This window comes from Motacilla alba, chromosome 9, assembly GCF_015832195.1.
Source record: "Motacilla alba alba isolate MOTALB_02 chromosome 9, Motacilla_alba_V1.0_pri, whole genome shotgun sequence".
Taxonomy (NCBI): domain Eukaryota; kingdom Metazoa; phylum Chordata; class Aves; order Passeriformes; family Motacillidae; genus Motacilla; species Motacilla alba.
Window position 1 is genome coordinate 13,472,581 of NC_052024.1, and position 13,350 is coordinate 13,485,930.

Below are 13,350 nucleotides of genomic sequence, written 5' to 3' on the forward strand. Positions count from 1 at the left end.
TGGAGTTTGTGAAGTAGCATTTCCCATTAAATGGCAGGCAAACTAAGCAAAATTCTCTACTAGAAAGTGATGTTTGATATATTTAGGGGCTTTTTTAGAACATATAAAATTCAGCCTGCAGTAGTAATTCAAAACTGTGAATGCTAGCTAATTAAATGCTATATCATAAAATCAGCATTTGACAAAACCACACACTTCTGCTCTTAAATGTTCAGCTGTGTCATGGTCAAAGGTGGTGTTGTTCACTGAGAGTTAAGGCAGGTTGTGTTGCAACCTCAGTCCTTAGGGAGCAGTGCAGAGAGGAGACAGTCTTGCAGTGAAATGTTGTACACAGTGTGGATGATCCACCTCTGTCAGGCTTCTATTCACGTTTATATTTCTGACTAACCAAAACAGTGTTCCTTTTTGCTTCACTCCACCATGTATTAAGTGTTCCAAATCTTTCCTTCCCTCAGAAGAGAAAAAAGAGGAAATGGCTTTGAAATTTGATTTACTTTAAATACTGCACATTATGAAAAATGAATGTTGGCATCCCAGGCACGGTAATTAAGAGAGTCATCATTACTTGTTTTACTGCCATGCAGGAGATCTATGGCTATGATCTGTGTCGCTGGAAGTTGGTGCTAGTTACTGTGGGAGTGATCTGTTCTGGCGGCTTTCTGCTCCTCCTCCTCTACTGGATGCCCCAGTGGCGTGTGAAAGCAACATGCAGAAGGACTGCGCTGAAGGACTGTGAGGTGGTGCTGCTGAGAACGACTGTGAGTGTGCAGGGGGTGTGCTTCTCCCTGCTCGCAGCTCCTTCTGTGTGCTAGAGTAGACCAGTCCCTGCCTTGCAGTGTAGATGTGACTGTGCTTCACAGCAGTGCAGAATGGCGCTCCTGGGGACTGTGTGTAGCCTTGTGCCTCTGTGGCAAGGCTGGCAGCTGTTTGCAGTGGGTGCAGGAGCAGTCTGTCTTTCAGTTTTAACAATCAAATACAGGAATGCTGTTGTCATCAACAGTCACAGAGCAAATACCTTGTTCCTATAAGCTGAAACATGGTTTACCCTCCCTTGTTCAGCAAAGATACATTTGTTGAAGTAAGGTGTAAGTGCTGAACCAAGTGCAAAAATGTGCTTTTAGAATTGTGGAAAGAAAATTATTCTTTCTGATATTAACATGGAGCTGATATTAACGTGGAGATATGTTCTGTAATTCTGTATGGGCTTTGCTAATCTATGATCTGTGATTTTGCTACAGCTGTTGTAATAAAATGCTGTTCAAATGCTCCTTCAGCTAACTCATTTTTCCCCCTCTTTTAAAGGATGAATTCAAGATATGGTTTTGTGCAAAGGTTCGCATTATGCCTTCCTTGGGAGCCAATCCTTTACAGAATCCTAACCCCATCGTGCACAAGGTTTCAAATGGCCATGCTGTTCATTTCTCTGAATCTGCTGCAGAAGAGAATAAAAATGATTCGAGAAAACATTTGCCTGTAAGTAAACTTGCAGTACTATGTTGGCTGATTCTCAATTACTGTTGAGAATAAGCACACACAGTACAGTACATATGAGCTGCTGCTTTTGTTTGAAAGGCTGACTCATTCTTGAGTGGAACAGAAATCTCTTCAATAACTTGTTACTGGAAATTGTGGAAAGCTTGAAAGATTATGTTGAGAGAAAAGTATTCATTTTTCTGTGAAGCTTTTCTAAATTCAGTTTCTGTCACCTCTCAGAATAAAGTCAGTCAGAAGAGAGGTATTAAGTGGTACCAGTTTGACATCTCTGTTTTCTTGCCCTTACAGATTCGTTACTTCACACATCACAGTGTGAAGTATTTTTGGAATGATTCAGTTCAAAGTTTTGATGTTGTACGGTAAGAATACTTTTTTCTTATGTGTTGTGCTTCAAATTGTATTTTAAAAAAATAAAATAGCTGTTTGTGTATGTGTCTTTCTACCTTTTAGTGCAGTTGGGCTGGATCTGATCCATCTTTTGTTACTCTTTAGTAACAAAAACAAGTCTATTGCACTGATAAAATAATGTCTTTCAGTGAGCAGCACTAGCTTGTGATGCACTGTATTTTCTTTTATCCAGCAACAGTGTTGCATGATGTTAGGGTTGAAGAAGAAAGTTTTTCTTTCTATGATAAGGCCGTCTCATAGTGCCATAAGTTAAATGAGCACAGGCTTCTCCATTTTTGGCAACTGCCCATTAAAACAATAAATTCAGATCACAAATAAAATCTATTTTAAGCTTGCATTAGTGTTCACTGCATTGAACTATCATGTGGAGATGGATTTTTTTTCCCAAAAAGTGTGTGCAAATAATATGGAAAGTTATCAGCAATGAAAACAATTCTAAGAAATTACTATAACACAAGCAATTACAAAACTGAGCAGTCCTCATCTGGGAGGATGGAAATGTCTCAATTCTCAAGAGTAAGTAATTAAAAACTTTGTATGCATTTTTGTTAAGCCTTTCATGAAATAGAGTTGTGCAGGTAGTGACAGATCATTTTGCATTGCAGGCTCCTGTTTTCATGCCTACAGTGCTCCTAATTTAAACTGTACAAAGGGAATGGTTCCCACAGATGAGAATAAAAAACTCTACTTGTATGTTAAGAACAGGTATTGGAAAAAAATCATGTGACTCCACGTGTTTAGCAGAAAGTGTTGTTCCTTAGCATTAAAGCAGTGACTTGAAACTTGGCATTTGTGGCTATTTGACTGTGCCTTTTGATGTTCTTGTGATAACTCAGCCAATTTATAAGCCCCGGAAAAATCTCAGATATGCCTGTGAAGTTATGGGAGCATTTATTCAATCACATTCTTGCAGATAAGCCAAACTTTCTTTTTGTTTGATGTATTAGCCATGACTGAGCCTGGCCACTTGTTTAGTCAGGTACAGTAGCTGAGCTGGACATGATTATTTAGCTATTGAATACTGAAGAGGAGAAAGAAGTTGATCTGAGACATGCTGGATACTGTTAGAGCACTAAGTCACTTTTCCACAAGGTCAGATAAAAATGCCAGTTAGTTACAACTTTCCTCAAGTGTACGGTCGTGTAGTGAAATACTAGATACTGTGTGCAAAATAATATCTGAGCTTGTGCATGATAAATATCCTGAAAAGAAGTCTTGAAAAATTTGTCCTTCTCTAAGATACATCTTCTTATTCTGCTCTTCAGTTTATATGTATAAACCAAAAATTGATATTACCTAATAACTTGGGGGAGAATGGAGTTACTATTTATAAAGAGGCAGTCTGTGAGACAGAGGTCTGTATAGTAAAACCCTTAAATCAGGCAGCCCATTTGTAGTTGTGATCTAAGCACAGCCCTGCATCATGAAGAGCATTCTCTTTGGGCTGCCGCTTACGCAAGCACTCAGAGACAGAACAGTTTGATCACATCATGAAAGGCTTAGCACAACACAGAAGGGGGGCAAATCAAGATTTCTTAGGCAACTAATTCAGTTACAAGAGCTTGAGTTTCATATCATTGTTCCTTTTATATTACCATAATATTAAGATCACTGTTTTAAACAGAGGAAATGCAAGTGTAATTGTTCTTGGACCAAGTCAGACTTGGTCACATAGCCAAAGAGGATGCAACTCTGACCTTGGATGTCTGTTTTCCTTTAGCTACTGTCAACTGAATTTCTGAGTGGGTTGATGAGTGCTTTATATAATAAACTCTACACACAGGGATTGCAATGCCCTGGGAATTCAGTCTGTAGCAGTAGTGTAAAAAGCAGAGACCATCGTGCTAGAAGCTCTGTCCTTGCATGGACATTGCACACATAGGTATGCATATTTGCATATAAAGCACTTACATTTAGGGACCCTCCTTATATCCAGTGTTACATTTCTTTTCCTACAGGAAAAGAAAAGTTGTTCATGGTAGAGTGGGAGGAAAGACACAGCTATTAACAGAGTTTTGGGTATTTTTATATTTAAAATAGTATTTTTAAAATCCTTGAACTTAAAAAGGTTTAGAGAAACCTGGTACACCTAGGGCCAGCTTAACACATAATTTTCATCTTTTCTTGTACAAGCAGTTGGTGGAAACGTGATCCTAGGCTTTGCAGTAGTGAGAAAATTTAAAGCTTTCCCTATGTTCTAGAGAGTGGAAGTAATTGTTATGAAATATGCACAATAAAGAATTGTGATTTTTCTTTTTTTCTACTGGGACAACTCTGAATCCTTTTTGACAGATAACTTAATAGATATCCAATATAAAAACATGATTGTGACAAAACCAGCATTATTACACAATGTCTGTGAAAGCCTTTTGGAAGGTGATGATATTTTCCTATGCATCCAAAGTATGTCTGTGAGAAAATGCCTGGATATTGGGCAGCATACATCTGATTTACTGCATTTGATAGTTAACACAATCCCATAGCTGTAAACATAACAATGTTTTAGATGTTTCTGCATATCTGTAGATTTCCTAAAGCAAATAATTGGCTTTCACAGCATGTGGAGAAGTCCTGTGAAAGTGAATCTTCTGGTGATAAGAAAGAACAGAAAATGTAGGATGCATTTTTCCTAGTCATGGATAATACTGTGATAGTAAAGTGCTGTAAAATTGGTGTGGTATAGATTTATTTAATAAATTGATTAATAATTACTTCTAAAAAACTTCCATTACTACTTAGAGTCAAACAAAGATAATTTGAAGAAATGTTAATTCACATTGATTTCAAATAATGTTTTATAAAACTTACTCACTTTTTTAGAAGCCTTTGAATACTAGTTATGCTACTATTCTACTTCATTTTTTAAGTCTCTCCATTCTGATTGGAATAGGTATGACTCTCCTACAGAGTAAGATAACATCAACAAGATTGCTTTTAATGTGTCACTGTATCTGCAGTTGTGACAAAATCAGCTAAGAACACTTTTGTCCATAGATTTTGTTGTTTTATAAAACAGTGTATACTTCTTGGCAAAGACCTAGCTCTTCTGAGTCACTGAAGACTTAATTTTAAATATCAGATTTCTTAAATAACTCATTGAATTTTCCTTTATTTAGAGGTCTAGATGAATCTACCTTCTGCTCTGCAATTCATAACGAACACAGCACAGGACTGACAAAGGGAATGCATGATTACAGGTAATATTGCAGTAGTATTTGAGGGAAGAATTATTGATGTTTCATAACCTGTGCTCAGAGTGGTAAAAAGCCCAGAAGACAATTGAGTGATCAGTGCCTGATTTTTTTGAAAATGAGACATTCATACAGGTTAAAATATGGGAACATCTGCTTGCTTATCAATTAATCTTCTGGCAACTTGTGTCTAAAATAAAAGCCTTTCCCCTCAGATAATTTTAAGGCCTTTTTCCTGTCTCTGTCATTTAATCAGCTCTGATCCCATCAGAGCTTGGTTTCTTGCTCCCTCTTTCATCATTTGCCTTTTTTTCATGCTAAGAATAGAACTAAGATACAGGACCTTGAAAACATTGTCTTACTGTAGGGTAAGAGTTAAGACTGGTTTAAGCTGAAGCTAATGAGAATCACATACTGTATTTCAGAGTGACATATTTAATACCATTGGACTCATACACAGTTTACAGAGAAATCTTGTTATGAAAGAATCTAAAAAATGAGGTACAGTTTAAATTGAAGTATAAAATAATTATCTTTGTATTGGAACATCTCACTAGGTAAATGTTTTCTGAAAAGCACTTTTTGAAACGATGATAAATAAGAAGAGAGTCACAGATTTGGGGACACATTATACTTTATCAGATTAGTGGAATTACTTTGACATCAATAAGACTCCTAAAAAAATCTTAACTTTTTTTTGTATTTTTCTTTTTTAATGCAGAAAAGCATTCTATGGAGTAAATGAAATTGCTGTGAAAGTGCCTTCCATTTTTAAGCTTCTGGTTAAGGAGGTAAAATATTTTCTTTAACAAATTAAAGAAAAAAGGTATATAGTTGAAAGTTGTTTCAAGTGCAATGACTATTGACTGCTGGAAACCTTCCCCTAGACCCCAGCGCTCTAAAACAAAATCATATGGACAATTTCTTTGAGCTCTTCATCTCTCCTTAGAGCTAAAGATCAAAGAGGCCTCAGATATAAGCTCTCCAGAGTTCACAGCCTGGTGCTTTAGTAAGGACATTAGAAAACATATCAGAATCCTTTGAAAGGATCAGCATCTTATTTATTTTTTGTAGTTAATTTAAAACATAAAATGACTTATGTTCTCCATGAGGGGGCCAGGGATTATATATTACAACATATGCAGCAAATCAAATGTGGTGTTGTGGGATTTGTTCTGTTTTCCTTGTATCAGGTGGATTTGAATAACTGGTTTGTTATCTTGTGTTACAATAATGCACAGTAGAACTTCTGAACAAAAAACCTCTCCAACCTGATGTAACGGAGTAAGAACTTGAGGTATCAGGGCATTTATTAAGAATAAATAGAAAATAAGATCCAAATTGGTTTAAGAATTATAACTTAAGGTGCATCAGATATTGCCATTACCTTGTTTACAGGTGTAGGGGAAAATGCATGCAGTCTTCAAAGTGTGTATTTGTGTATAATTTGAGTGAGAACTGTGCTTTTGAGGGGCTGAGGAGGTAGTGAAAAAAAGGATCATTTTGGCAAATCAAAAATGATGTATAAAGAACTGAAATTTTCTTCTCCCTGGAGGAGGATAATTTCAGCTTTGTTGTGATGGAGAACCCATGTGACCTTTGGGTATAACTTGAATGTTCTGTCACTCTTCTAGGTTCTCAACCCTTTTTACATTTTCCAGTTGTTCAGTGTGATATTGTGGATCACTGATGAGTATCACTACTATGCATTAGCAATTGTGATTATGTCTGTAATATCCATTGTTAGCTCACTCTACACCATTAGAAAGGTAAGTTCAAAGAAAATGGATGCATCTTTCTGGCTTTTTACTGATTGCCTTATTTTCTTGTGAAATTGTCTACAAATCTTTAAGAATTTTTCAGAGTTATACAGGTAGAATATTGTTATGCATTTTCCCTCTCTGAGCTGAAAGAATTTGGATTTATAGTTTTCTTTGAGACTTTTGCAGACTTTCCATGCTGATGAATCAATAGGTTGGCCTCAGATAACAGAAACACTACCCTGCTTAAATAAAACCCGGACACAAGTTTATGTACCAAGTGTTATTGACAGTAGTGATTCCATCTTGCGTTGTTTCCTTGTTTGAAAAGGCCCTGCAGAACTGAGCACCAGTGAAGCATATGGATTGTTAAACTGGTGATTCAGTTTGCTTTGTGGACTTAGCTGATGGGAATCAAAGTAGTAATTATCCTTAAATTGCAATCTCTGAATTCAGACCAGAGACAAAAAAACCCCAAACAACTTCTACCTTAATTCAAGTTCATACAACTACTGCAGCTGTTACTTACTTTTGCATGTTAATGACCAAATGATTTTATAGGATTTTACAGGACATGTAGGTTTGCTTCCAGAATGATGTTAAAATAGGAGCCTGTACAGCTTGATGCACTCAAACTTTATTTGCCCATAAGTTTTCTAAACTATATTCAAGAGAATGTTTTGAGTAGTGTTTTATTGTTAAAGAATGTTAGTGGAGAATCTCATCATTTCTGCTGTAGAATGTGTATTTAGAAGAAGACAAGCTGTGCTTTTGAATAATCAACTTTTCTCCCCTTTGCAGCAATATGTTATGTTACATGACATGGTAGCAGCTCACAGCATTGTAAGGGTTTCTGTCTGCAGAGGAAACCAAGGTAAATTTCACAGGTGGCTTGGAAGGTTGAATTTAAATTGCTCATGAAGTGTGAGTGTAAAGTGGGTCTGCATCTGTTCTTTCTTTGATTGGCTTGAAATGCTTGCATTCCTTAGCAAAATTGCATGTGCAAAGAAGTTCAAAGTGGAATTTAGATAGTGCAATGTGTTCAGGGTTAACATTCTAGATGGTATTTTCAGTGAGTATCAGGTTTGTTCTACATTAGGTGCTTGTTCTGTAGCTGTTTCTCATTCTCTACCATTCCACTTATGTAATTGTCATTCTGGTTTCTTTCCTGACTTAAAGATGTGCATGTGTTGGATCTCCATTACAATTTATTACCCAACAAGGGCTGCAAGATGATTTCTGAACTTCCTCTTATTTGGATATCACAGCAGTTAAAGGTGTGATATCCAAAAGATGCGATGCATGATATTGCTTTTAAGACATACATTTGTGTTGGACTTATGTCCTTATACTGAAGTTACACTGTACCTAATCATTAATATCTTTTGTATAAGCTCATTTCCTTTCATTTGTCATGATGCACTCTTTCCATGTGCTCTGGAGTTTAATCTGTGTTAGAATTAAGTTTATCAATGGCCTTTTCTTCATACTTTTAAAATCTCTTCATGCCATTAATTAAATGAAGTTGTACTTCATTTTATTAATAGTCGTACTTGTCACCACCTGGATCTTGAATGTGAGGATCTTTATCAGCTTTTATTGGTGGTGGCTATTTTCAAGTAAACTTGTTTGTGTTCTAATATTCAGAAATAGAAGAAATCCTTTCCACTGACCTCGTGCCTGGTGATACCATGTTGATTCCATCCAATGGGACAATTATGCCGTGTGATGCAGTACTGCTCAGTGGTACTTGCATTGTAAATGAAAGTATGCTAACAGGTAAAGTAAATTTGATACACAGTGCTGCGTGGCTAAAAGTATTAGTTTATACCTGTGTGCATGCTTACTTGCACTATGTCTTAGCAGAAGTGGATATGTTTATTTTGTTTGAAATGTGTGTGTTCTTACAATTAGACATGTTTTGAAGCACTTTGGTACTTGTGTCCTGCTCATCTGCAACAGCTACTGCTTGGAAATTCCAAAAATGAGTGATTGTTTCTTGTTAAGAAAATTTCTTCTTCATAGTTTGTCTTCCTGCCTCTTAACTTGATGTTCTTAGTGCAGATGGAGTTAAGAAGCCAATGTTTCTTCAGAAAATTTTTGCCCAAACTTTTTAGCTTCTTCCAAAAATGAAGGTAGTGAGTAGAATGTTCTACTGTATTTAAAATCACAAATTATTATCTCAAGTTGTGCCTGCATACACTGAAATCAGGTGTCTGATGTATTTAAAGGACAGCTTCAGTGACTAGGATGGACCTTTTGTTATTCCTAGGATAATCTGCCCAAACTGACAGCCTTTAGAAAATTTTACTTGAGAGATTGTGTGTTCTATTGTGTTCAGTTTTTCTGAATATTCTTGATCCTCTTGCTGCTGCTGGCAACTGATAAAAATTGATTGTTCCCTTAGCTTGAATGTACTTGGTCACCAAAGGAGCTGAGAATAATTTTCTTCAGCTTCCAGTTTTTCTGAGTAAAGATGGGGATGATGCTTTTCAGCAAGAGAAGGAAGCTTGTCCTGTTTTTTTTTTTTTAATGAACTGTGTTTTACATCACAAACTGTGATTTAAAGTAAGGGGCACAGAAGCTCTATAAGGAATAGAGTTAAACAGCATTTGGGTAAAGGATCTGCTGAGCTGAGGCTAATAGGTGGGAGACTACCTAACATGCTAAAAGGAAGATCACTTCCATAAGTCTGCCTGTGCTGGTGAGGTGAGATTATATTATTCTACTTGTAGTTGTGAATGAAAAAAAAGTCTGTTCTTCTCTGATCTTGCTTAGAGACTTCCTTTCCTTTAAGGTGAAAGCGTTCCTGTCACAAAGATTAATCTGCCAAATCCTTCGGAATATCCGAAAGCAGTGGGAGATGAGATCTACAGTCCCGAGGTGCACAAGCGGCACACGCTGTTCTGTGGAACCAACGTCATCCAGACCCGCTTCTACACGGGGGAGTTGGTCAAAGCTCTGGTAGTGAGGACAGGTATTGATTGTTACGTTTATCCCTTCTTAATGTACTGCTCCTTTTTGTAGGTGTGTGTCAACTGGCTGATGCTGCTGAACTTGGTAAAGGAATTCACCCCAAATAGCTTGATGAAAGTCTTGAAACAATGATTAAACTAGATGATGGTCTGAAGATTAACAGTTGGCAAGGAAAAAAGTGAATCAGTCTTCAGCATCAATTTAAAACTTATTTGAATCTGTTTTCATGTCCTTTAGAGGTTTTTCTGTAGTGTGTTGGTTGAACTGCATTTGCCCCTTGGAAAAGGTTTGGGTGGATGGTGGGGAACAGCTGAGTTTAGCAGAGTCATTCACAATGCCAAATGTTTTTCTTTACCTATAGTTATTTCAAAGTACATAACATTTACTTGAAAATGAGTTTGATCTATCTACAGAAAAGCTAATTCATATGTTAGAAAAGCAAAGTGATGGAAAATTCTCTGTTCTCCTGTCTGGTTCACAGGAATAGTTTTTAGGCAAGAGGGGATTTCCCTCTCCACAGAACAGGATAGATGACACAGCACTTGCAGCTTCTTGCTCCTAAAATGTCTGATAGTAAGAACAAAAGTCATTCTCACACAGTGAGATACAAATAAAAATCCTTTTATATAAGGGAGGGAAATGCCACAAAATTAAAAATACTTAAAAATCTAGTCTTTAAAATATCTAGGAGAATGGAACTCAATATGTGCAAAGGCATGTAGTCCTAATCTTGTCATAAACCAGGATATAAGATTGATCTGCTGGGACTATACTCACAGTACTCTTCAAGTTAAGCCTTTAACATGTTTGATGTTACAGTTGAAATACAGATAAAATGTATTCGTTTCTTTCCTCCAAAAATTCAGTTGATGGATGTCATTGCGGCTCCTATTTGTAATTGAAAAGAATTCAAAACTGGTTAATTTGCTGTAGAAAACAGAATTGTGCACTAAAGTTATCTGTATATTCAGTGTGTTCTAAAGACACCCCATGAGGTTTTCATTTATTGTTTTACCCTGATGTGCTCTATCCTGTGTAGCTAGAGAACCTTCTGCAAAACCATGGAAAAAAAAATAGAAAGCAGTTCTGATTTTTTTTGTTGACGACTGTGTTGAATTACAAAGCACTCATTGCTAGATACTCGAGTACATACAGTCACGGTGAACTTCTCTGAACAGGCCCACGGTTCATATTCTGCAGTAGCAAATTCAAAGCCTGAAGGCTTCGTGGCTTTTCATCTTTTGATGAGCTCATCCACTTTAGGAGTGATGCCATAGTTGCTCTGTTTTGGTAGAATCCTCTGTGCCAAATGTCAGGGTGCTGAGCAAGGGCTCAGCCTTTGCTGTGGTGGCTGGCACACTGAAAAGCTGTCAGGGAGATGTCACTAATGCCAGAAGACCTGACATTGACATTGAGGTTGTAGTAATAGACTTTGAGGTCTAAGCAGATGAAAAGTGTTTCGGGCACACAAAATTGGGCATTAATGTTGCCCTCTTTAAACGTCGAGGCAAAAGTTCAAGGAGGGCCTTGGGATATCTGTTGGTTTTTCAACTGTAAGACATTTAGAAGAGTAATCTCCTGGTTTAATTGTCAAAATGCCATCAGGAGCTGCCCTTCTCAGAAGATGACTTCCTGCACTGCAGTTTTTTCTGAGTCTTTCATTCTGGCTCTGAAGAGAACTTAAGCAGACCTGCCATTTAAGTATTGGATGTTGGACTCTGAATATCCTAATTTTCTTTTCTGCAAGGACTGGCTTAATTAGACAGTAAATATACCCACTAGCTCTGCACTGTGAGGGACAAAATGCAGTACAACAAACTCTGCCAGGCCAAACCACGTGAGGATTTGCTGCTGCTGCAGAGGAGGGGTTTGTTTGCATCAGCTGCATGTCCTTGCCATAGGAGAGAAGCCCTTGGTATGATGAGCACATATAAGCACATTAATTGCAGTATTGCGAAACATCTGCTGTGGATATTGAGAAACAGTTGTAAGGAAATTAGTAGCTTAAGGGTTTTATTGAGGTTTTTAATGTATTTTAATAGCTTGGCTTTTTTGTTTGTGTTTTTAATAGCTTACTCCTTTTTTATTTCTAGGCTTCAGTACTGCTAAAGGACAGCTTGTTCGTTCCATACTGTATCCAAAGCCAACTGATTTTAAGCTCTACAGAGATGCCTATTTGTTTCTCCTGTCTCTGGTGGTGGTAGCAGGCTTTGGGTTTCTTTACACAATTGTCAATAGCATCTTAAATGAGGTATGTTTCCATTTCTCGTCCAGAACTGCCTTATTTTAGAAAAGGGGTGACCATGACTTCCATCACACTTCAGATGATGAGGAACTGTTTGATTTAAAGTGAAAATTTTTTTGCTCTATTTTATATCAATGAAATGAGACAAAGCTACTGAGAAAAAAATTCAGCTCAGAAGCAGAATTTGAATATCTTACAGAGAAATTTGAGTTTACCTTGGTTTCTCTTGACCCAATTACTAGATTTTTATCTTTGTTATTTGTAAGATTACCATCTGACTTATATACAGTTGGAAGAAATAGGATACAGCCAATCTAAACATGCTGCAGGCCAAAAATCCTTATCAAGGAATAACCTGATAACTCTAAAGTTTTTTGGTTTGGATTTTTTTTTTCCTCTCAAAAATTTTTGCATTATTCATCTAATGTTTTAAAGTAATATATTTCCAGAGAGAAAAGTGCAAATTTGAAGTTATAGGTTGTGGATAATTTAGGACTGAATTATTGTGGTTGCTGATGGTGGGTGAAGATTGTGCTAAATTTCTGGGCAATCCAGAACACACTGTACTGGGGAAAACAATGTGTGGGTTTTGCTCTTGCTAGCACGTCAGCGGGATAGTGAATCTGTAAGCAGCGAGTTCTTGCTCATTAACTCTGACCTCTCTTGCAGGTTCCAGCTCGTACCATCATCATCGAGTCTCTTGACATCATCACTATCACGGTGCCTCCAGCACTCCCTGCTGCTATGACTGCTGGCATCGTTTATGCACAAAGAAGGTTGAAAAAAATTGGCATCTTCTGCATCAGCCCACAAAGGATAAATATTTGTGGCCAGCTGAATCTTGTGTGTTTTGATAAGGTTAGGTGAATTTTGAAACTTTGCTACCTGGAGGAGCATTATCTTAGAAAAGGGAGTTTGTATAGACAAAAAGGGAAAACTCATTATGTTTCATGTAAGTTAGATGATTTGTGATCTGTTAGCTTCCAGGTATTCAGTGTTTAGCATCTGTTAATTCTCCTAATTTTATCTGCTCTAAAAAGTTGTTGTAATTGAGCTGCTTTCTTATCTCAAGACTCCCAAGTCCCAACTTACTACTGGCACCTCAGGAATGTGAAAGTTAAGGCTTACTAAGAACTTTATTTAGCACACAAGCTTCTGAAAAACTTAGGTGTGAAGTCAGACTTTTTCTCATTTTCATTCATTTCAATGACAAGCTGAGTGATGTATTTTGTTATTATTTGTTAACCAAACATGAATGAAAGACAGTAATGCTGCT

The 13,350-nt window shown here is 37.0% G+C and overlaps 1 protein-coding gene across 5 annotated transcripts in view; it reads left to right on the forward strand.

Annotated features, from left to right (window-relative positions):
* ATP13A3 (ATPase 13A3) overlaps positions 1 to 13,350 on the forward strand; it is a 56,350-nt gene that overhangs the window by 21,762 nt on the left and 21,238 nt on the right. For all 5 annotated transcript variants that reach the window (XM_038145621.1, XM_038145620.1, XM_038145622.1 and 2 more), the window contains 11 exons: positions 585 to 758; positions 1,303 to 1,473; positions 1,783 to 1,853; positions 5,019 to 5,099; positions 5,815 to 5,884; positions 6,728 to 6,862; positions 7,655 to 7,727; positions 8,501 to 8,632; positions 9,651 to 9,830; positions 11,923 to 12,080; positions 12,744 to 12,932. In XM_038145621.1, coding sequence (XP_038001549.1) covers positions 585 to 758; positions 1,303 to 1,473; positions 1,783 to 1,853; positions 5,019 to 5,099; positions 5,815 to 5,884; positions 6,728 to 6,862; positions 7,655 to 7,727; positions 8,501 to 8,632; positions 9,651 to 9,830; positions 11,923 to 12,080; positions 12,744 to 12,932 — 1,434 coding nt within the window. The remainder of the gene's footprint in view (positions 1 to 584; positions 759 to 1,302; positions 1,474 to 1,782; positions 1,854 to 5,018; positions 5,100 to 5,814; positions 5,885 to 6,727; positions 6,863 to 7,654; positions 7,728 to 8,500; positions 8,633 to 9,650; positions 9,831 to 11,922; positions 12,081 to 12,743; positions 12,933 to 13,350) is intronic.